Consider the following 23,386-nt stretch of genomic DNA (forward strand, 5'->3'; position numbering starts at 1 on the left):
TCAATTATTGCTGTAAGACTTGCCATTTCTTTGAAATGTCACTAAGACTGTTGGTGGAGGAAAATGCGATGACGCTGAGGGGTGATGGTGTTTTTGATGTTGTAGCTATTGTTCTTGCGGTTCTCACCGAAACAGTGTCAGTTGCCCTGGTGATGTTACCCTTTAGCTTCTCTTTCTTTATGAATAAACTTCTGAATTTTCGGATCAGTAAAGCAGTGTGTCAGTTTGTAAACCTTCCCACTGTTTCCGTTAGCGTGCAACACGTTATTTATTCGCTGAATAGAAATACTCACAAAAACTTTTCAAAAATGTAACAGGACAGTCGTAACACAAATGACAGTTGTGAATACAGACACAATCTAGTCTGTAATGCTGGCTGACACTTCATAGTGTAGCTGGGCTGTCGTATCATAGTGCAACGCACCCGTGAAGAAGACGGACGAATTCGTAGTCTCACTGACAGACGTAACACAACCAGGCTACCGTGTCACTGGGCACAGTTTTTGAGGAGCTGACAGCTAAATCTGTATTCGTACGTTGGTCGACGCAGATGAATACTATGGCCCTCGACCTTTATTTGCAGCGTTAAAAGGAGACCCGGCAGCAAAGAGGAATAGCCATGTGACTTCTTGTAGTTGGCCGAGGGTATAGACACAGTGGACAGATGTTCACTGTCAAGTGAATGATAGCTATGCTGGCCAGCGTATCATTTCTAGGTGTAGAGGAGACTACACTCAGAATTTCTGTGTGGAATCTAAAGAAGGGAGAGATACAGCTGTTGTTGTTGTTGTTGTGGTCTTCAGTCCAGGGACTGATTTGATGCAGCTCTCCATGCTACTCTATCCTGTGCAAGCTTCTTTATTTCCAGGTAGCTACTGCACCCTACATCCTTCTGAGTCTGCTTAGTGTATTCATCTCTTCCTCTCCCTCTACGACTTTTAAAGTCTACAGTGCCCACCAATACTAAACTCGTGATCCCTTAATGCCTCAGAACATGTGCTACGAACCGATCCCTTCTTCTCGTCAAGTTCTGCCACAAATTCCTCTTCTCCCCAATTCCATTCAGTACCTCCTCATTAGTTCCGTGATCTACCCATCTAATTTTCAACATTCTTCTGTAGCACCACATTTTGAAAGCTTCTATTCTCTTCTTGTCTAAACTATTTATCGTCTACGTTTCAAATCCTTACATGGCTACACTCATTACAAATACTTTGAGAAAAGACTGCCTGACACTTAAATCTGTACTCGATGTTAACAAATTTCTCTTCTTCAAAACGCTTTTCTTGACATTGCCAGTCTACATTTTATATCCTCCCTTCTTCGACCATCATCAGTTATTTTGCTCCCCAAATAGCAAAACTCATCTACTACTTTAAGTGTTTAATTACTAATCTAATACCCTCAGCATCACATGATTTAGTTAGACTACATTCCACTACCCTCGTTTTGCTTTGATGCTGTTCATCATATAGCCTCCTCTCAAGACACTGTGCATTCCGTTCAACTGTTCTTCCAGGTCCTTTGTTGTCTCTGACAGAATAACAATGTCATCGGCAAACCTCAAAGTTTTTATTTCTTCTCCATGGAGAAGAAATTTTTCCTTTTGTTTCCTTTATTGCTTGCTCAATATACAGACTGAATAACATCGGAGAGAGGCTACAAGCCTGTCTCACTACCTTCCCAACCACTGCTTCCCTATCGTGCCCCTCGACTCTTATTACAGCCATCTGGTTTGTGTACAAATTGTAAATAGCCTTTCGCTCCCTGTATTTGATCCCTGCCACCTTCAGAATTTGAAAGAGAGTATTCCAGTCATCATTGTCAAAAGCTTCCTCTAAGTCTACAAATGCTAGAAACGTAGGTTTGGCTTTCCTTAATCTTTCTTCTAATATAAGTCGTAAGGTCAGTATTGCCTCACGTGTTCCAACATTTCTACAAAATCCAAACTGATCTTCCCGACGTCGCCTTCTACCAGTTTTTCCATTCGTTTGTAAAGAATTCGTATTAGTATTTTGCAGCCATGACTTATTAAACTGATAGCTCGGTAATTTTCACACCTGTCAACACATGCATTCTTCGGGATTGGCATTAATATATTTTTCTTGAAGTCAGAGAGTATTTCGCCTTTCTCATACATCTTGCTCACCAGACGGTAGAGTTTTGTCAAGGCTTGCTCTCCCAAGGTCGTCAGTAGTTCTAATGGAATGTTGTCTACTTCTGGGGCCTTGTTTCGATTTAGATCTTTCACTGCTCTGTCAAATTCTTCGCGCAGTGCCATATCTCCCATTTCGTCTTCACCTACGTCCTCTTCCATTTCCATGGTATTGCCCTCAAGTACGTCACCCTTGTGTGGACCCTCTGTATAGTCCTTCCACCTTTCTGCTTTCCCTTTACTCTAAAACAACAGCAACGCTCTGTCTCACTCCACTAGACGTCTCAGTGCTTCAGACCTTCGCAGACGAAGGAGACAGATTTTACAGAGAAGTTCTGTCTAAAGGCACGGCAAAATGAGGAGAGATTCGGCTTCATGTACATGATTCTACAGAGATGCCAAAAGAGCGCGTGCTAAACAACTCGGGCATACTACGAGCAAGACATTACAATGTGTCGTCGAGGGCGGGAATGGTAGACTACTCCAGGTGCGAGGTCAAAATAAGAATCAAACGTTAAATCAGTATACAAAAGGAAGCTGTTGATAAGGAAGTGAACAGTAACAGATACTGGTGATAAGGTCGTCTGCTGACAGGAAACGATTTATAATATTCAGATAAACCACAAAAAAGTGTATGTATGCGTGGTACACCTTGTTTCTGGAAAAGATGTTTTGTGTCAGGTTGTGCCTTTCGTATTATTAATCAATTTAATATAATAACCCAACGGTATATGGCTGTATTTGCAGATTTAGATAACATCTCGATATTCCTCTTGAGCGACAGACGAAATTACTCAGCCTTCAGCCTGGATGACATTTTACCATCGTGACAATTCCCTCTCTGCAGAAGCTTTTCCATAAAACATACAATACTAGCCATTAAAATTCCTACACCACGAAGATGACGTGCTACAGACGCGAAATTTAACCGACAGGAAGAAGATGCTGTAAAATGCGAATGATTAGCTTTTCAGAGCATTCACACAAGGTTGGCGCCGGTGGCGACACAAACAACGTGCTGGCATGAGGAAAGTTTCCAACCTATTTCTCATACACAAACAGCAGTTGACCGGCGATGCCTGGTGAGACGTTGTTGTTATGTACCGTCACGTATCCGACTTTGATAAAGGTCGGATTGTAGCCTATCGCGGATGCGATTTATCGTATCGCGACGTTGCTGCTGGCGTTGGTCGGGATCCAATGACTGATAGCAGAATATGGAATCGGTGGGTTCAGGAGGGTAATACGGATCGCCCTGCTGGATACCAGCGGCCTCGTATCACTAGCAGTCGAGATGACAGGCATCTTATCAGCATGGTTGTAACGGTTCGTGCAGCAACGTCTCGATCTCGATAACTGCAACTATCTCTTCCTCGTTTGTTGAAAATTTCTTCCCAGCAAGCCAAGTTTAAAGGTAGGGATCAGAAACAAATCGCTTGGGGCTAAGTCTTATGTACAGAACCAATTCAGAGCCCAATTTATGTTCTTTCGCTATTGTTATCGCTGATGTGTGAGATGGCGCATTATCATAGTGAACTTGGGTCATTTTTCAGCCAATGCAAGTTTCAAACTATCCAGTAATGAAACATAACAGGGCCCAGTTGTGGTTGCGCACTTTACGAAGTAATGTATGAGATTGGGAATCCCAAAAAACAGCGTTCATCACCTTACCAGCTGATGATATGGTCTTTTCTTTCTTCGGTGCATTTTCACCATCCTTTGTCCACTGTTTTGATTGCCGTTTTGACCATGATGTAAAATGATAGATGTAGGTTTCATCAACAGCCGCAAAAGTCTTGCGGGTTGCGATCAAATATCGCCAGACATTGTGTTGAACCGTTGCGCCGGATACGCTTTTGGTCGACTGTGAGCAATCGTGGCACCCACCTCGCACAAAGCTTCTTCGTAAACAGTTCTCCATGAAGATTATTATGCACTCGCTCAGTTGAAATGCCTACAGTCTTAGCAATTTCACTAATTTTCATTCGTCGGTCTTGCATTACCATATCACGGATTTTGTCAATGGTTTCCTTTTTGGGGACCTCAATTGGACGGCCGCAGTGTGCTTCGTCTTCGATGCTTGTACCACCACGTTTAGATTCATGAATCCAAAAGTAAATAGTCTTCAAAGATGGTTCAGAGTCTGCTTTAACTTCATCCAGTTATGTTTTGATTTGTGCGGCAGTCGAATCGTTCAAATAAATATGTTCAATAACAGCACGAAACTCGGTTTTCTTCATTTTTAATCACAGCCGACACACTGACCAATTGAGACAGCTGTCCACAATGAAATGCACGCTGTACAGTTTTTAAATTCTTTATACGGTCTTTGGAAAATACAAGTGTATATATCCACTTATAATTAATAAATTAGAATACGTTTTTGTTATAATTTTCACGTTTAATTGGGTTTTTGGTGTGTTTTCAAGATGTACTCTTTCTTTCGTTTAAGACTGGATTCGTGATTTCCTGTCAGGAAGGTCGCAGTTCGTAGTAATAGACGGCAAATCATCGAGTAAAACTGAAGTGATATCAGGTGCCCCCCAGGGAAGCGTCCTGGGACCTCTGCTGTTCCTGATCTATATAAATGACCTGGGTGACAATCTGAGCAGTTCTCTTACGTTGTTCGCAGATGATGCTGTAATTTACCGTCTAGTAAGGTCATCCGAAGACCAGTATCAGTTGCAAAGCGATTTAGAAAAGATTGCTGTATGGTGTGGCAGGTGGCAGTGGACGCTAAATAACGAAAAGCTTGAGGTGATCCACATGAGTTCCAAAAGAAATCCGTTGGAATTCGATTACTCGATAAATAGTACAATTCTCAAGGTTGTCAATTCAACTAAGTACCTGGGTGTAAAAATTATGAACAAAATCAGTTGGAAAGACCACATAGAAAATATTGTGGGGAAGGCGAGCCAAAGGTTGCGTTTCATTGGCAGGACACTTAGAAGATGCAACAAGTCAACTAAAGAGACAGCTTACACTACACTCGTTCGTCGTCTGTCAGAATATTTCTGCGCTATGTGGGATCCTTACAGGTGGGGTTGACGGAAGACATAGAAAGGGTGCAAAAAAGGGCAGCTCGTTTTGTATTATCACGTAACAGGGGAGAGAGTGTGGCAGATATGATACGCGAGTTGGGATGGAAGTCATTAAAGCAAATACGTTTTTCGTCGCGGCGAGATCTATTTACGAAATTTCAGTCACCAACTTTCTCTTCCGAATGCGAAAATATTTTGTTGAGCCCAACCTACATAGGTGGGAATGATCATCAAAATAAAATAAGAGAAATCAGAGCTCGAAGATAAAGGTTTAGGTGTTCGTTTTTCCCGCGCGCTGTTCGGGAGTGGAATGGGTGGGAGATAGTATGATTATGGTTCGATGAACCCTCTGCCAAGCAGTTAAATGTGAATTGCAGAGTAATCATGTAGATGTAGATGTAGATACTACTACTATATTGCATTCTTTTGTTCCAGAGCCATCAATATAGCAAAAACAGTAAGCCTGTACGAGACGGGTTACACATGGGTTGTGAGAAGAGAGCCTGCTTCTGGACAAATGTGGTAAGCCAACCTGTAAAAGTTTTGGTTAATAAATAATGCAACAGTTAAAAATTCACAAGGTTTTCCTGACTGGGCGAGAATCATGATTCATGATTTTGTGGATTACGTAAATTTATCAGTAAAGACGAATTATCTGCTAACAAACTAAATTTGTTACGTCAAAAACAGTTCACTAACATAGGATGAAAACTGTTACGTCAAGTCCCTGCTATTTTTACATATATTTATTTATCCTAGAACTTAAACATAGAGTAACAGTAGGGAAATTTTTTTCGCTATACTGAACTGAAACTAATGCAAAATTTTAAGACATCTACTTTTAATGCTACAAAACTTAACGTGATTTGCTACTCAAAAAATCGTAGAGTCGCGTATGTTCTTTAAAATTTGGTATCAATGGAATATTAGAAAGGGAGATGACATCACGCTATTGGCCGTACCACCTCCACGATCGATATCACCGATAGGGGGCGTCTTGTCGGTTGTCGTCCACTGTAATGACGTCGACATTAACGAAGTCTCATTTTTATGCAACATCTCACTTTATCACTACAGTTTTTCACATCTACACAGATGTGTGTTTTAATATGAGTAACCTTGCATCAACATGCTACATCTGTTGACAGCATAGATTCTTCAGTTGCAGCTATTGTGAAGTATATCGCAGAAGGCACTTTCCATTTTACCGTACATTATATTTCCTTCCCACTGTATCCACAGATGAATCACAGGTAAAATGACTGTTGTGACCCTGTGTCTGTAACAAAATCTTATTTGCACAATCCATACGCTAGCACGGTATGAGAGACTGCAGGATATTAGTAGATTACGCACTGTAACTTGCATTTTGATAGACAAAAGTAGATTTTCGAGAAATGTTCTACATTTGTCTACTGTTCCTTGTCAGTTCATGAACCTCAGCATTCCTCTGATATTGTTTCAGAAATCCAACAAATTTTCACGGTCCTTTTATGTAGCTGGCCATTATCTTTTAACAAACTTCAGTGCGATTGTCATCAAAGTTACAGTATACGCTGTACGAGTATCCTCACACGTAAACGAACCGCCGTTTCCCAATATGTCATGAACTTAATGCTACAATCAGTAACCAGTTTTCGGTCTTGCGAAAGTAATGAAAGACCTGAAGCTAACATTAGACCAAAATAAACCCAGTGATGTTGTGGAAACATCAAGGATAAAACCATTAATAACTGAAATTGAGTGAATTCAATGGACACACACGTAGAAAGCACATCTCGTAGCCACATTTACATGCTCATGCCGAAGCTCCAAATAAAACAAATTTTGAAGTCACATGGTTGTGATATGGGCTCATACAGGAAAACAACCAGAAAGTTTAAATATATTTCCATTTACGTCCTGCTAGATCTGCGACGAATTTGTAGCGTTGTGTCGTAGTGGTAATCATAAAATAATATTAACTAAGAACGTTTAATGAAAAACAAGTATAAAGGTTTATATAAAAATATCTGCATGCAGTTCTCAGCACCATCTGTGATTTTTGTTGCTGCTAATCAGCTGATTACTTTGTGTTGACTAATTACTAAATCTAATATTGGACAGCAATTTGTTACCGCAGAAAACCATTCTGACACCAGAACTAAAAATCTCTCACAAATACACTCCTGGAAATTGAAATAAGAACACCGTGAATTCATTGTCCCAGGAAGGGGAAACTTTATTGACACATTCTTGGGGTCAGATACATCACATGATCACACTGACAGAACCACAGGCACATAGACACAGGCAACAGAGCATGCACAATGTCGGCACTAGTACAGTGTATATCCACCTTTCGCAGCAATGCAGGCTGCTATTCTCCCATGGAGACGATCGTAGAGGTGCTGGATGTAGTCCTGTGGAACGGCTTGCCATGCCATTTCCTCCTGGCGCCTCAGTTGGACCAGCGTTCGTGCTTGACGTGCAGACCGCGTTGAGACGACGCTTCGTCCAGTCCCAAACATGCTCAATGGGGGACAGATCCGGAGATCTTGCTGGCCAGGGTAGTTGACTTACACCTTCTAGAGCACGTTGGGTGGCACGGGATACATGCGGACGTGCATTGTCCTGTTGGAACAGCAAGTTCCCTTGCCGGTCTAGGAATGGTAGAACGATGGGTTCGATGACGGTTTGGATGTACCGTGCACTATTCAATGTCCCCTCGACGATCACCAGAGGTGTACGGCCAGTGTAGGAGATCGCTCCCCACACCATGATGTCGGGTGTTGGCCCTGTGTGCCTCGGTCGTATGCAGTCCTGATTGTGGCGCTCACCTGCACGGCGCCAAACACGCATACGACCATCATTGGCACCAAGGCAGAAGCGACTCTCATCGCTGAAGACGACACGTCTCCATTCGTCCCTCCATTCACGCCTGTCGCGACACCACTGGAGGCTGGCTGCACGATGTTGGGGCGTGAGCGGAAGACGGCCTAACGGTGTGCTGGACCGTAGCCCAGCTTCATGGAGACGGTTGCGAATGGTCCTCGCCGATACCCCAGGAGCAACAGTGTCCCTAATTTGCTGGGAAGTGGCGGTGCGGTCCCCTACGGCACTGCGTAGGATCCTACGGTCTTGGCGTGCATCCGTGCGTCGCTGCGGTCCGGTCCCAGGTCGACGGGCACGTGCACCTTCCGCCGACCACTGGCGACAACATCGATGTACTGTGGAGACCTCACGCCCCACGTGTTGAGCAATTCGGCGGTACGTCCACCCGGCCTCCCGCATGCCCACTATACGCCCTCGCTCATAGTCCGTCAACTGCACATACGGTTCACGTCCACGCTGTCGCAGCATGCTACCAGTGTTAAAGACTGCGATGGAGCTCCGTATGCCACGGCCAACTGGCTGACACTGACGGCGGCGGTGCACAAATGATGCGCAGGTAGCGCCATTCGACGGCCAATACCGCGGTTCCTGGTGTGTCCGCTGTGCCGTGCGTGTGATCATTGCTTGTACAGCCCTCTCGCAGTGTCCGGAGCAAGTATGGAGGGTCTGACACACCGGTGTCAATGTGTTCTTTTTTCCATTTCCAGGAGTGTATTTCAGAATTCTAATGTGGATTTACAAAGCAGTCAGATGCATGGGTACATGTGTTTTAAACAACTTGTGACAGTCTACTACATTTCTTATGAGAAAGGTAGAGCAATTTAAGAGTTAATGGAATAGCTTTCTCCTGACTTCCTCATTGTAATCCATTGCAGACTACCTTCACTACAATTCTCTAAACTAATGTTAAAATGATATAACCTTCTTTTTTTATAATAGGATATAATCTTTTATGTTATAATATTTCTTAACTAAGTCACACTGTTGTGTTATGCTTAAATAAAATGTCCAGATCTGACTTTGTTCCAGAGCCCAGCAACTCCTCTCGGTTGTATATACGAAGTATGATTTACATAATCGAATCTGAAGTCCGCCTAAATAAAACGGTCCACTTAACAATGGAATGCCGTCACAATAAATTCTGGTGATAGTGATAAAGAATGTTTACAGCATTCCAGTTTTGGTAATATTTTTACTTTGTACTTTCTCTTATAAAGAACGGAGTTCTCATAGTGTCTTTTCGTAATCGAGACATCTGAAACGAAATTGCTGCCCTTAGACGTACTATATTGTGGTCATTTAAGATAAAAGAAACCTTCGCTTTACAGCGTTAATATGCACCTCCAGATTTCGGTTACTAGGTCACTAATATCTTGCGCGACTTCCTTTTGCAGCTCTCCATCCTGCTCGTTGCCGCACGCTGCAACGCCGACGAAGCTTCTGGAGCGACGAACAGCGTCACAGTCACGTCCAACTTCGTTCCATTCTACAGCCACCCTCATATCCACGCCGTTCAGAGATTACTGAAGGTAACTCCTCTCTTACTATAAGCGCCACATTGACTACAGTTCGTTTGATTGCTGTTGCTGATTTTGGTATTCAACGAATTATCATTTAGCAGTCTCTTATCAGTGGAAAGGTCAGACTCGTCGTTCGATCAATCATCTGAATTCTTACTCCTACTACAAGAATTCACTTAACAATATCAAATCTCTGCATAAGGCTGTTGCTACACTTTTTAATTTTGGAGGTTTCAGAGTGTTTGCAGTAACAGAAAAAGTACATCACCCATAGACACCCATAGTGTCTCAGGAGGAAAGCTACATGCTTTGAGGGGTGATACTAGTCGTGATGGTTGCGGTTGGCAGGAGGTTGGCAGTGTTACTAAAGGAGGCCGAAATGCACGCGTCTCAGCTCACGCAGGCTGGCGTGAGGTCTGGAACATGACAAGGGAATTAGAAGTGAGAAAAACGGACGTGGCTGGTGGAATACTTAACTTTAATCCATTAATGGAGAACGTCGCTCTTTATGGTACATGATTCACAATATCAATAGTACGGATACTGGCGCCTCGCAAGGTCGAGCAAATAACGTAGCTGAAGGCTATGCTAACTATCGTCTCGGCAAATGAGAGCGTAGAAGTCAGTGAACCATCGCTAGCAAAGTCGGCTGTACAACTGGGGCGAGTGCTAGGAAGTCTCTCTAGACATGCCGTGTGGCGGCGCTCGGTCTGCAATCACTGATAGTGGCGACAAGCGGGTCCGACGTATACTACCGGACCGCGGCCGATTTGAAGGCTACCACCTAGCAAGTGTGGTGTGTGGCGGTGACACCACAGTGGTTCTGAACAAAAACCTCCTTATAAACATTTGCCCTTTTCTTAATCGTTTCCGGGTAAACCAATGGAAACAACTAGGAACGGGAAACGTGTAGCGTTGTCCTTACTGACCGTGTCAGCACGCAGTTCACATGCGCGTGGTGCAGTTGTTTACCTCAAGTCTCAGTCCGACAGTGCTTGTCGCAGTGCAAGGTACTACAGTGTTGTTAGCTGAACTACGAATACAGTTTTGTGGGCGGCCGGGGTGGCCGTGCGATTCTAAATGCTACAGTCTGGAACCGCGTGACCGCTACGGTCGCAGGTTCGAATCCTGCCTCGAACATGGATGTGTGTGATGTCCTCAGGTTAGTTAGGTTTAAGTAGTTTTAAGCTCTAGGGGACTGATGACCTTAGAATGCGAGTCCAGTGTGCTAACCACTGCGCCACCTCGCTCGGTCATTTATGTAGATAGAAAACAACAGCTGACCTACCACACTTCCCTGGGGAAATCCAGATGATGCCCTCACCTCCGATGAACACTCACCATCGAGGACAACGTACTGGGTTCTATTACTTAAGAAGTCTTCGATCCACTCACATTCTTCGGAACCAATCCCATATGCTCGTACCCTCCTCCTGACTCACCTTGTATATATACAGTATATATCCCATTACATCCAGCACTTCACCCCGAACGATTGTTGATTCGTTTTTTGCATTTTTATCAAACAGAGATACTACCCGATTTTAGTGACCCAGCTGTGCGTGACCAGTTAAACCAGAGAAGGGAACTTCTACCGTACTTCATATCATCAAACATTTTAACAAGGAGAAAAAGCAATAACCACAATTTCAACACTACACTCAGGCGTCAAGTTAACAAAATAAAAACATAAGTTATAGTGGTTCATATATTCACAGTAGTCTACTTTTAACAAACTGTATTCACGGATTTGCTCTCCAGGACCAGTGGTCACCAAACTCATGAAAATTCTGAGCTACTGTACCGTTTTTAAATCCTACTGTGAGGTACCAAACGAAACTAGGACAGAACTAAAAACTTTTTAAAAATCATACACTTTTATTGCCTATAAAGTTACAGTTCTGATAAATGTGATCTCAATTTTAATTTATCTGCATATGTTGTTGTGGTCTTCAGTCCTGAGACTGGTTTGATGCAGCTCTCCATGCTACTCAATCCTGTGCAAGCTTCTTCATCTCCCAGTAACTACTGCAACCTACATCCTTCTGAATCTGCTTATTGTATTCATCTCTTGGTTTCCCTCTATGATTTTTTACCCTCCACGCTACCCTCCAATACTAAATTGGTGATCCCTTGATGCCTCAGAACATGTCCTACCAACCGATCCCTTCTTCCAGTCAAGTTGTGCCACAAATTTCTCTTCTCCCCAATCCTATTCAATACCTCCTCATTAGTTTTGTGATCTACCCATCTAATCTTCAGCATTCTTCTGTAGCACCACATTTCAAAAGCTTCTATTCTCTTCTTGTCCAAACTATTTATTGTCCATGTTTCACTTCCATACATGGCTACACTCCATACAAATACTTTCAGAAACGACTTCCTGACACTTAGATCTATACTCGATGTTAACAAATTTCTCTTCTTCAGAAACGCTTTCCTTGCAATTGCCTGTCTACATTTTATATCTCCTCTACTTCGACCATCATCAGTTATTTTTCTCCCCAAATAGCAAAACTCCTTTACTACTTTAAGTGTCTCATTTCCTAATCTAATTCCCTCAGCATCACCCGACTTAATTCGACTACATTCCATTATCCTCGTTTTGCTTTTGTTGATGTTCATCTTATACCCTCCTTTCAAGACACTGTCCATTCCGTTCAACTGCTCTTCCAAGTCCTTTGCTGTCTCTGACAGAATTACAGTGTCATCGGCAAACCTCAAAGTTTTTATTTCTTCTCCATGGATTTTAATACCTACTCCGAATTTTTCTTTTGTTTCCTTCACTGCTTGCTCAATATACAGATTGAATAAGAGGCTGCAACTCTGTATCACTCCCTTCCCTACCACTGCTTCCCTTTCGTGTCCCTCGACTCTTGTAACTGCCATCTGCTTTCTGTACAAATTGTAAATAACCTTTCGCTCCCTGTATTTTACCCCTGCCACCTTCAGAATTTGAAAGAGAGTATTCCAGTCAACATTGTCAAAAGCTTTCTCTAAGTTTACAAGTGCTAGAAACGTAGGTTTGCTTTTCCATAATCTAGCTTCTAAGATAAGTCGTAGGGTCAGTATTGCCTCACGTTTTCCAATAGTTCTACGGAATCCAAACTGATCTTCACCAAGGTCGGCTTCTACTAGTTTTTCCATTCGTCTGTAAAGGATTCGTGTTAGTATTTTGCAGAATATATAAGAAAAAGATATTGAAACTGAATTGCACATAAGAAAGAAACTTTAATGAGAAAGATGGTACTCTTGTTTGTTGTAAACAAGTTTTTTTAATGTTGGGAGAGTAGGTTGTGGCTGCCATTCAGATACCGGTACAATTTTCCAACTATTAAACAATCAGTCTGTTTCTATATATGTTCATACTGGAGAAAGAAACCTCACACAGATGCGTAGAGCCAAACATTGCCTTCACTTTGAGACCAGTCTAGAGTGAAATTGGATATTTTTCTTTAGGAACAAGAGGCCAAATATTTTCAGAACTTAAAGGCAGCGATTTTTATTTGCTGCTTTACTTTTGCCTAATGGTTGAGTGTCGAGCATTAAGATTGGATTTTTTTTCCTTAAATCAGACACCAACGGAAAGCCTTTTCAATCCCTGAGTGCACGGTTTTCATGTGACGTTCGACGTACCGTTTCTTCCCAACTGATCCACTTGCATAGCAAAGTAAACGCACACTTCATCATCAATTTTCCTCTATGTTACCAGGTCCTTTGCGTCTCCATTTCCTGCGATCCTTTGCTTCCTTCTTAAACACACACATTTGTTCTTTACTTTGGTAAAGAAGTAATCAATTTCCTAAATAACAAGTTTTTTCCTTATTTTTTACTTCAGTACACAATCATTAGAAGAAATAGAGCTTCGTGTCAATACGAAAATCAAACTGTCTACGTTAGCAGATGTCTGATATTCATACGAAAATCATAACGTATACAACCTCACGCGTATACGATCAATTATGAAGCAATGTATTCTTGACTGACAATGGCAGCTGCGAGTGATGAACAAGACGTTGTTGTCGTGTTTGACTATCACTGGTCTAGACTTAAGCATCCATATAGGTGGCATATAAAAGTTCCCTTGGACTGAAATGCTACTGCGCGTAGCAGCACTATTAAAAGTATTATTTGTAGCCATAGTCTGAGCTAGAGTCGCCCTGGCAATGTAAAACCAGGCTGTTCTCGTCGTCGACGTTGGAAAGACACACTATCACGTTGACAATATTAAAACGTCCAAGATGCTCAGCCAGTACGTATGTACTTTATTCATCGTTCGTTTACTGGCGTCGTTAGGATCTATCCGATGTGTTTATACGACAGTTAATCAGCAGGAGACGACAGGACATTGGGAACTCACCCTTTATCCACATACGTCGACGTCGGAAGGTTCATTCCCCGTCCGCCTTCGTAATTGCGTGTGCAGCGCGGCAGACTGCTAACCAAAGGGGCCTCGGTTCGATTCCCAGCCGTGTTGGAGATTTTCTCCGCTTGGGGACTGTGAATTGTGTTGTCCTTGCGTACGTACTGTCATAACTGACATTTTGCTGTTGAGATGTCTGTATGGGCAAGACCCGAAAGTCAATGAAAAAAAAAGTTGCTTCCACTATAAAGCAGACCAGGAGGGAGCTTGAAGTCATGTTGATACCGCAGAAAACATTAAGGATAGCAGAAGGGTTTCGAACCACAAAACACACTCGTTTAACCATGGAAATAAAATGTGTGACAGGAGAAGTGTTATCACATGGAGTTTAAAAATATTTCTTTCTACAACTCCTCTTTATATCACAGAGATACTATTAAATAGAAAGAAATAATTAGTCACACACACACAGAAGAACCTATAAATGAACAGCATGTTGCCAGTTAAATATATTTTAGTTTTTTCTTTTTTTATTATGTGTTCTTTTTTCTGTTGAAACGTTCCACATCATAGCGTTTACCGTCAGTAGAACATGTAACTAACTAATTAACTAACCTTTGTTAGAAGCAGAGATCGACGACTCATACACTCCTGGAAATGGAAAAAAGAACACATTGACACCGGTGTGTCAGACCCACCATACTTGCTCCGGACCCTGCGAGAGGGCTGTACAAGCAATGATCACACGCACGGCACAGCGGACACACCAGGAACCGCGGTGTTGGCCGTCGAATGGCACTAGCTGCGCAGCATTTGTGCACCGCCGCCGTCAGTGTCAGCCAGTTTGCCGTGGCATACGGAGCTCCATCGCAGTCTTTAACACTGGTAGCATGCCGCGACAGCGTGGACGTGAACCGTATGTGCAGTTGACGGACTTTGAGCGAGGGCGTATAGTGGGCATGCGGGAGGCTGGGTGGACGTACCGCCGAATTGCTCAACACGTGGGGCGTGAGGTCTCCACAGTACATCGATGTTGTCGCCAGTGGTCGGCGGAAGGTGCACGTGCCCGTCGACCTGGGACCGGACCGCAGCGACGCACGGATGCACGCCAAGACCGTAGGATCCTACGCAGTGCCGTAGGGGACCGCACCGCCACTTCCCAGCAAATTAGGGACACTGTTTCTCCTGGGGTATCGGCGAGGACCATTTGCAACCGTCTCCACGAAGCTGGGCTACGGTCCCGCACACCGTTACGCCGTCTTCCGCTCACGCCCCAACATCGTGCAGCCCGCCTCCAGTGGTGTCGCGACAGGCGTGAATGGAGGGACGAATGGAGACGTGTCGTCTTCAGCGATGAGAGTCGCTTCTGCCTTGGTGCCAATGATGGTCGTATGCGTGTTTGGCGCCGTGCAGGTGAGCGCCACAATCAGGACTGCATACGACCGAGGCACACAGGGCCAACACCCGGCATCATGGTGTGGGGAGCGATCTCCTACACTGGCCGTACACCTCTGGTGATCGTCGACGGGACACTGAATAGTGCACGGTACATCCAAACCGTCATCGAACCCATCGTTCTACCATTCCTAGACCGGCAAGGGAACTTGCTGTTCCAACAGGACAATGCACGTCCGCATGTATCCCGTGCCACCCAACGTGTTCTAGAAGGTGTAAGTCAACTACCCTGGCCAGCAAGATCTCCGGATCTGTCCCCCATTGAGCATGTTTGGGACTGGATGAAGCGTCGTCTCACGCGGCCTGCACGTCCAGCACGAACGCTGGTCCAACTGAGGCGCCAGGTGGAAATGGCATGGCAAGCCGTTCCACAGGACTACATTCAGCATCTCTACGATCGTCTCCATGGGAGAATAGCAGCCTGCATTGCTGCGAAAGGTGGATATACACTGTACTAGTGCCGACATTGTGCATGCTCTGTTGCCTGTGTCTATGTGCCTGTGGTTCTGTCAGTGTGATCATGTGATGTATCTGACCCCAGGAATGTGTTATAAAGTTTCCCCTTCCTGGGACAATGAATTCACGGTGTTCTTATTTCAGTTTCCAGGAGTGTATATCTCTCATTGTTGACCAAACAACATCACAAGTCTTGTTTGAAATCGGTGCAGCAAAGGAGCATCGTAACTGAATCATGGAAATAGGAAACTATTTTCCTACTCAGAAAAATCACCTTTTTAAGGTCGCTTTACTTCCGATGATGCGCGTTTTCCAGGAAAACAGCTACTCGACGAATGCTGATGTTGAATAAGTGTTTACGAAGACAGACAGCAAGGGTAACTAGTCCCCTATTCACCCCCAAGGACAGAAGGATTGTACCCAATCTGTCTGTGTATAGAATAAATTCTGTGTGCAAGAGCCGGCAGGGGTGGCCGTGCGGTTCTAGGCGCTACAGTCTGGAACCGCGCGCCTGTACGGCCGCAGGTTCGAATCCTGCGTCGGGCATGGGTGTGTTTGATGTCCTTAGGTTAGTTAGGTTTAAGTAGTTATAAGTTCTAGGGGACTGATGACCTCAGGAGTTAAGTCCCATAGTGCTCAGAGCCCTTTGAACGAAGTGTAAGAAAGTATTCTAAATGTTTGCGTAGCGTGTGTCTGAGGTGGAACATGGGAACCAGTATAGTATTCATCTAATGGGATGTGCAAAACTAGCTAAAAGCCACATCCAGGGTGGCCCGCACGCCAACCCCTCGCCGTTAATCCGCCGGACGGTTTCGATCAGGGGCTGGCATATCTACCCTTCCCAGGCGGGTCGATGGGTGTACAAAGAAATGTATTCAGGTATTTAGGCAGGTAGTGATAGAATCATTCCACGGCGTACGTTCCCTGGACATTTCTAGCATCTGTGAATGGTTAAAGAAAGACTTTGGTAAGTTATCCAATATGGATAGTGCCCGCTTGCATCCCTACACGGTTGAAATCTTCCAGATATATTTTCGAAAAGAATTTTTCCGTGTCATGAGGCTAATATTATTCTACGGTGGGCTAAAGCGCATGTTTTAACCTCCATTGATTTTCTTGGTTTACATTTAACGCATATTAACTCTAAAAAACAAATCTCGAATCTCATAGAGAGCTACCTCGTATATACGTCAGAGTACTTCTTTATAAGAAACAAGAACTGTATGAATTGTACGAGGACATCTGAAACCAACCACCATCGGTCATAAATCAAGGTCTGTGACTGTTTTATGTTTGCAATGTGACTCTGCACGCCATTAGATAAAGTATCTGACCATCAGTGTAAGGACACTCCTATGTAATGCTGAATTGACCACTAGATGTCACGAGCTGCGAGCCCGCCACTAAAAAACGAGGCGGGTAGTATTGTGTTGTCAGGAGAGTTAGGTGATTTCCAGCGTGGACTGGTTATTTGATGTCACCTGAGGACATTTCAGCCTGTCTAAAGCTGCCCATAGCCACTGATGGTTCTGTGATTGTGACCTGGAAACGCGAAGGAACAACAACTGCCAAATCAAGCCCAGACCTCATGTACAGACAGACAAAGATCGTCGAGGATTGCACAGGGCAGTTGTAAAAAATCACGGGAAATCAGCGGAATAAATCACTCATGGGTTCCAAAGTGCTACCAGAAGTCCAGCTAGCACAACGAATAAGTGCAGGGAGTGAAAACGATTGGGCTACCTTGGTAGAGGAGCGAATCAAAAACCACGTATTTCAGCAGTCTGTGCTAAGCGACCCTTCAGGTCGTGTAAAGAGCGACATCGCCACACAGTGCATGCGTTGGTGTGGTGAATCGTGTTATACCCTGTGGCAATCCAATGGAAGGGTTTGGATTACGGGATTGTTTTTCATGGTCAGCTTATGGTCCCCTTATCGCGCTTATAAAACGCTAAATGCAAAACAACGTGAACATATTTTAAACCACTGTAAAACAGCAGAGCAACAGTTCAGGGACGGTGACTGCATCAGGTTGAAAGTGCACTCTCTCATAAACCAGCATATCAAGATGAATCTGCTGGTTTCTTCCATTATGCTCTCTTTGCTGGTGACGACCTATTGGAAGAGGCTTGTCCTTATCCTTCTCTGATTTTACTGCAAAGCACATGGAAACTGTAACTGTAGAGATGTCGCTACTGTTGTAAGTGAGTGTAGCGTTTTTATGTTTTCTCGCTAAGTAACGAAACGAATGAACGTAGCTCAACTTCCCCATTGGATGCTGAACACAACTGTACACTATGTGATCAAAAGTATCCGGACACCTGGCTGAAGCCGGCAGTGGTGGCCAGCGGTTCTAGGCGCTTCAGTCTGGAACCGCGCGACCGCTACGGTCGCAGATTCGAATCCTGCCTCGGGCATGGACGTGTGTGATGCCCTTAGGTTAGTTAGGTTTAAGGAGTTCTAAGTTCTAGGGGACTGAGGACCTCAGATGTTAAGTCCCATAGTGCTCAGAGCAGTTTGACCTATTTGAACCTGGCTGAGAAAGACTTACAAGTTCGTGGCGTCCTCCGTCGATAATGCTGGAATTCAATCTGGTGTTGGGCCACCCTTAGCCTTGATGACAGCTTCCACTCTCGCAGGCATACGTTCAGTCATGTGCTGGAAGGTTTCTTGTGGAATGATAGCCCATTCTTCACGGAGTGCTGCACTGAGCACAAGTATCGATGTCGGTCGGTGAAGCCTGGCACGAAGTCGCCGTTCCAAAACATCCCAAGGGTGTTCTGTAAGATTCAGGTCAGGACTCTGTGCAGGCCAGTCCATTACAGGGATGTTATTGTCGTGTAACCACTCCGCCATAGGCATTAGGAACATGTGCTCGATCGTGTTGAAAGATGCAATCGCCATACCCGAATTGCTCTTCAACAGTGGGAAGCAAGAAGATGCTTAAAATATCAATGTAGGCCTGTGCTGTGATAGTGCCACGCAAAATAACAAGGGATGCAAGCCCCCTCCATGAAAAACACGACCACACCATAACACCACCGCTTCCGAATTTCACTGTTGGCCTACACACGTTCACAGATGACGTTCACCGGGCATTCGCCATACCCACACCCTGCCATTGAATCTCCACATTGTGTACCGTGATTCGTCACTCTACACAACGCTTTTTCAGTGTTCAATCGTCCAATGTTTACGCTCCTTACACCAAGCGAGGCGTTGTTTGGCATTTACCGCCGTGATGTGTGACTTACGAGCAGCTGCTCGACCATGAAATCCATGTTTTCTTACCTCTCACCTGTCATAGTACTTGCAGTAGATACTGATGCAGTTTGGAATTCCTGTGTGATGGTCTGGATAGCTATCTGCCCGTTACACATTACAACCCTCTTCTGCCTATTTCACATTACAACCCTCTCCAACTGTCCGCATTCGGGAGGACGACGGTTCAATCCCGCGTCCGGCCATCCTGATTTAGGTTTTCCGTGATTTCCCTAGATCACACCAGGCAAATGCCGGGATGGTTCCTTTGAAAGGGCACGGCCGACTTCCTTTCCCATCCTTCCCTAATCCGAGCTTGTTCTCCGTCTCTAAGAACCTCGTTGTCGACGGGACGTTAGACACCAATATCGTCCTCCTCCTCCAACTGTCGGCAGTCTCTATCAGTCAACAGACGAGGTCGGCCTGTACGCTTTTGTGCTGTAAATGTCCCTTGACGTTTCCACTCCACTACCACATCGGAAACAATGGCCTTAGGGATGTTTAGGAGAGTGGAAATCTCGCGTACAGACGTATGACACAAGTGACACCCAATCACCTGACCATGTTCGAAGTCCGTGAGTTCTGCGGAGCGCCCCATCCTGCTCTCTCACGATGTCTAATGACTACTGAGGTTGCTGATGTGGAGTACCTGGCAGTAGGTATCAGCAAAATGCACCTATTTTGAAAATCGTATGTTTTTGGGGCTGTATGGATACTTTTGCTCATACCATGAGATACTGAGGGAAAATGTGACATTTGTTACAGACTGTCAAATCACATTGTGGTTATCAGTTTATCGGGACATTCTTTGTCTGCGGACTAAATAATACTGACAGTTGTTTGTTCACCATATACAGCGAATCAGCGACTTCATCTGCAGAGGTTGGTCAACCGTCGGCAGTGCCATATCGAGTTTTACTGTAGGGAGGAGTACTTGAGACACAGGCTGCCGATACACTCAAAATGAGAGTTTTTAGCACTATCTAACGAATGTTATAGGAACATCATATTTATTTTTGATAACAACTGAGGACTGTATCCCAGATAAGACGACAAAGCAACGCTTGCGAGAGAGGCGTCGTGAGATAATGAGGCTCAATAGTAGCGCAGCAGGGGGACCGGTAATGATCTCTGGATCCCTGACACGTCAGTTGCATACCTTTCCCGGTGAAAGATAAATGGTTATGTGTCAGTACTCGTAGAAACCATTATACACTAAAGCCTCCAACTACTGCCACGCATTAAGTGCAGATAATGCTTTAAGGAAGCATTTTTGGGGGAAGTTTCAGTTTACCACGCAGATCTGTGATGGTGACGTAGTCTCTTCAGACACAACACTGTTAGTACATACATGATCTGATCAAAATTACGAGGGTCACTCCAAAAGAAATGCACACTATTTTTGTAAAAATACAGTTTTCATTTTACATGTGTGAAAGTTTCACAGTGTGTAGATACATCCTTCCCGCTTGTTTTCAAACTTAGTTCAACCTGTTGTCGCCAACTCGTGGTTTCACATACCTTCAACCACTTTCCATAGTTTCTCACGACAGTAGCACGCGAAGAGCCGACCAGCTTCGCCGTTTTCGATTTGTTCGTGCCCAGGCGCTGAGTCAGGAGAATCTGGTCTATGTCGAAGTCACGTTTGTCAGTGGATTTCCCCATTTGCAGCCTTTACTGTCGCTCTAGCGATTCCCGATTCGCCTCTGCTCCGCTTATATAGAGTGATCAGAAACAGTCTGAAAAGTTTTTAAGAGTGTTGCAGGACAGGTTGTGCTAAGAAATAATTGAAAAAAATTGAAGTTAGCCAATCAGGCCGTTGCACGCGCAAATTCAAGCGGTCCGCCAGATACAATTAGTCAGTTGCTCTAGTAACGTAGATGAAAGCACACGAGACTGTTCAGTCTTTGACTCGGGTTCGAACCTTGCCGCAGTTCCATGTACAGTTTTTGTATCGCTCTCTTGTTCGGTTTTAGGAAACCGAACGAAGGACACATTTAGTCACGTCGTCTCTGGCGGCCAGCTTGAATTTTTTTTCTTAACAATTATTTTTCAGCACAGTCTACCCTGCGCACCTTTACAAGCTTATCAGACTGTTTCTAACTACTCTATATAGTTTCCTCACACAATAGTGCCGACATCGCCACCAGCCTGCATTCAGTCTCGAGTTGGACAGTGTTCATAATGTATTGGCTGGTCGCAATGTGATACCTTGTCCTCGAGTGTGTTTTTTTAAGTAATGTGTGTGCATAAAGTGTAGTGTCATGCAGGCGCGGAACCATGTTTCGGTTCAATGGCGGGGTGGGATGTCACTGTTTGTTGCTGTCTGTCTCAAAAAATGTTCAAATGTGTGTGAAATCCTATGGGACTTAACTGCTAAGGTCATCAGTCGCTAAGCTTACACACTAATTAACCTAAATTATCCTAAGGACAAACACACAAACACACACACACACACACACACACACACACACACACACACACCCGTGCCCGAGGGAGGACTCGAACCTCCGCCGGGACCAGACACACAGTCCATGACTGCAGCGCCCCTGACCGCTCGGCTAATACCGTGCGGCTATTGTCTGTCTTCTCCCACCACTTCCTCGAGTGTATCTACTGAGTGTAGGCGAAAGTAATGGATGTGTGTAAAGCGTAGTATCATGCAGGAGTAGAACCATGTTTCGGGTCAATGGCAGGGTGGGGTGTCACCGTTTGTTACTGTCTGTCTTCTCCTACCCAAATATAACTTGCCATCAGCCCCACTGTTAACGTGTCACAGATGGGTACGATCTTAATTGTTAAAAAACATTAAATAAGCTCACCAGACAAAAAATTTGTCACCCCAATGCACACGCAAAATGGTTCAAATGGCTCTGAGCACTATGGGACTTAACTTCTGAGGTCATCAGTCCTCTAGAACTTAGAACTACTTAAACCTAACTAACCTAAGGACATCACACACATCCATGCCCGAGGCAGGATTCGAAGCTGCGACCGTTGCGGTCACGCGGTTCCAAACTGAAGCGCTTAGAACCGCACGGCCACACTGGCCGGTGCACACGCAAAGATGAATCGTTAAGTCTGCACAGATGGCGCTGCGATCGAGTCATGCTCACAGCCACTAGCTAACTATATCTATGCGAGCATGAGATAGAGTTTAAAGCGGACATTGTGCACAGACATGAGTAAATGTAAGGACGTGACAGAATGAGAAACAGAGGCAGTTGTGTTTGGCCTTGCCCATGACCATACGGTGTGTGAAGGTTTTGGATTTGTTGGTGTCTCTAGGCGGACTGTTCAACGTGTCTACAAGCAGTGGTGTAACACACGAAGCACAACGTCAGAATTGTGAACCGAGAGAAGTCCCGACTGGTAGCGACCAGAGAGTCGTTTCACAGCTTGTAAATCAAAATCGCTTCCAAACCCGACAGTAATTGCTGCAAGCAGTGAAAGAAGCTCTATCCTCATTTGTTAGCGAGAGAACATTGCAAAGGAAACAGCATGCAACGAAAATTTGGAGTCGGTCACCTCGCAAAGGCTGTTGCTCACACAGGCAAATGAACACGTCAACAGCATAGCATTGGGCTCTAAGAATATGTGACTGTTTTTCTGAACACTCCCCCTCCTTATTACATCGCAACAGGCCTGCAAAATCACCTGACTTGAATCCTACAGAAAATTTGTGGGACATGTTGGAACAGCTGGTAAAACGCCGACATCAGCATCCCCACTATTTGGTGGAACTGCACAATCAAATCCTCAGCGAGTGTCTTAACTATATACGGCGTACCGGCACAACCTCGTCGACTCATTTTCTAACCGAATCCAGACGGCTACCAAGACCAGGAGCGGAATTACACGGTATTAAATGATGCTTGTAGTGATTTCTCTAGATGGACTAATTATTTGTCCGGTGTGCTTATATAAAGTAAAATAAAACAACAATAAATTGTTTCTTCTTCTTCTTCCAATCAATTAACGGATATTGGCGGTCATACGATACATATTTGTTCTCCGAACCGCGGTATGTAGTAATTGATCTGACCTTGGTCAGTTTGTTCGCTGGTATTTGTTATCTAACTGAGATATTCCTCTTTGCCCTTTTCTTATGATACACTAGATCTTCCCTCCTGTTATCAACTGCGGAAGTATATATTTCGTGTTCCGTAAAATACAGGGTGCAACTAAATTCCCTTTAAAAACTTAGAAGACATGTTCCTTACACCAAAACATGAAATTTTTTTCTAATAAACAGGGGTTC

General features: G+C 44.4%; 1 protein-coding gene across 2 annotated transcripts in view; it reads left to right on the forward strand.

The window, feature by feature from the left end:
* Window positions 1–23,386, forward strand: part of LOC126299088 (palmitoleoyl-protein carboxylesterase notum1) — a 347,427-nt gene that overhangs the window by 99,988 nt on the left and 224,053 nt on the right. Inside the window, exons 2-3 of one of the 2 annotated variants that reach the window (XM_049990760.1) lie at window positions 5,632–5,718; window positions 9,465–9,599. The exons of the other annotated variant lie outside the window; for it this stretch is intronic. Coding sequence (XP_049846717.1) covers window positions 5,632–5,718; window positions 9,465–9,599 — 222 coding nt within the window. The remainder of the gene's footprint in view (window positions 1–5,631; window positions 5,719–9,464; window positions 9,600–23,386) is intronic. 2 annotated transcript variants of the gene reach the window in all.

Source organism: Schistocerca gregaria, chromosome X (genome assembly GCF_023897955.1).
Source record: "Schistocerca gregaria isolate iqSchGreg1 chromosome X, iqSchGreg1.2, whole genome shotgun sequence".
Classification (NCBI taxonomy): domain Eukaryota; kingdom Metazoa; phylum Arthropoda; class Insecta; order Orthoptera; family Acrididae; genus Schistocerca; species Schistocerca gregaria.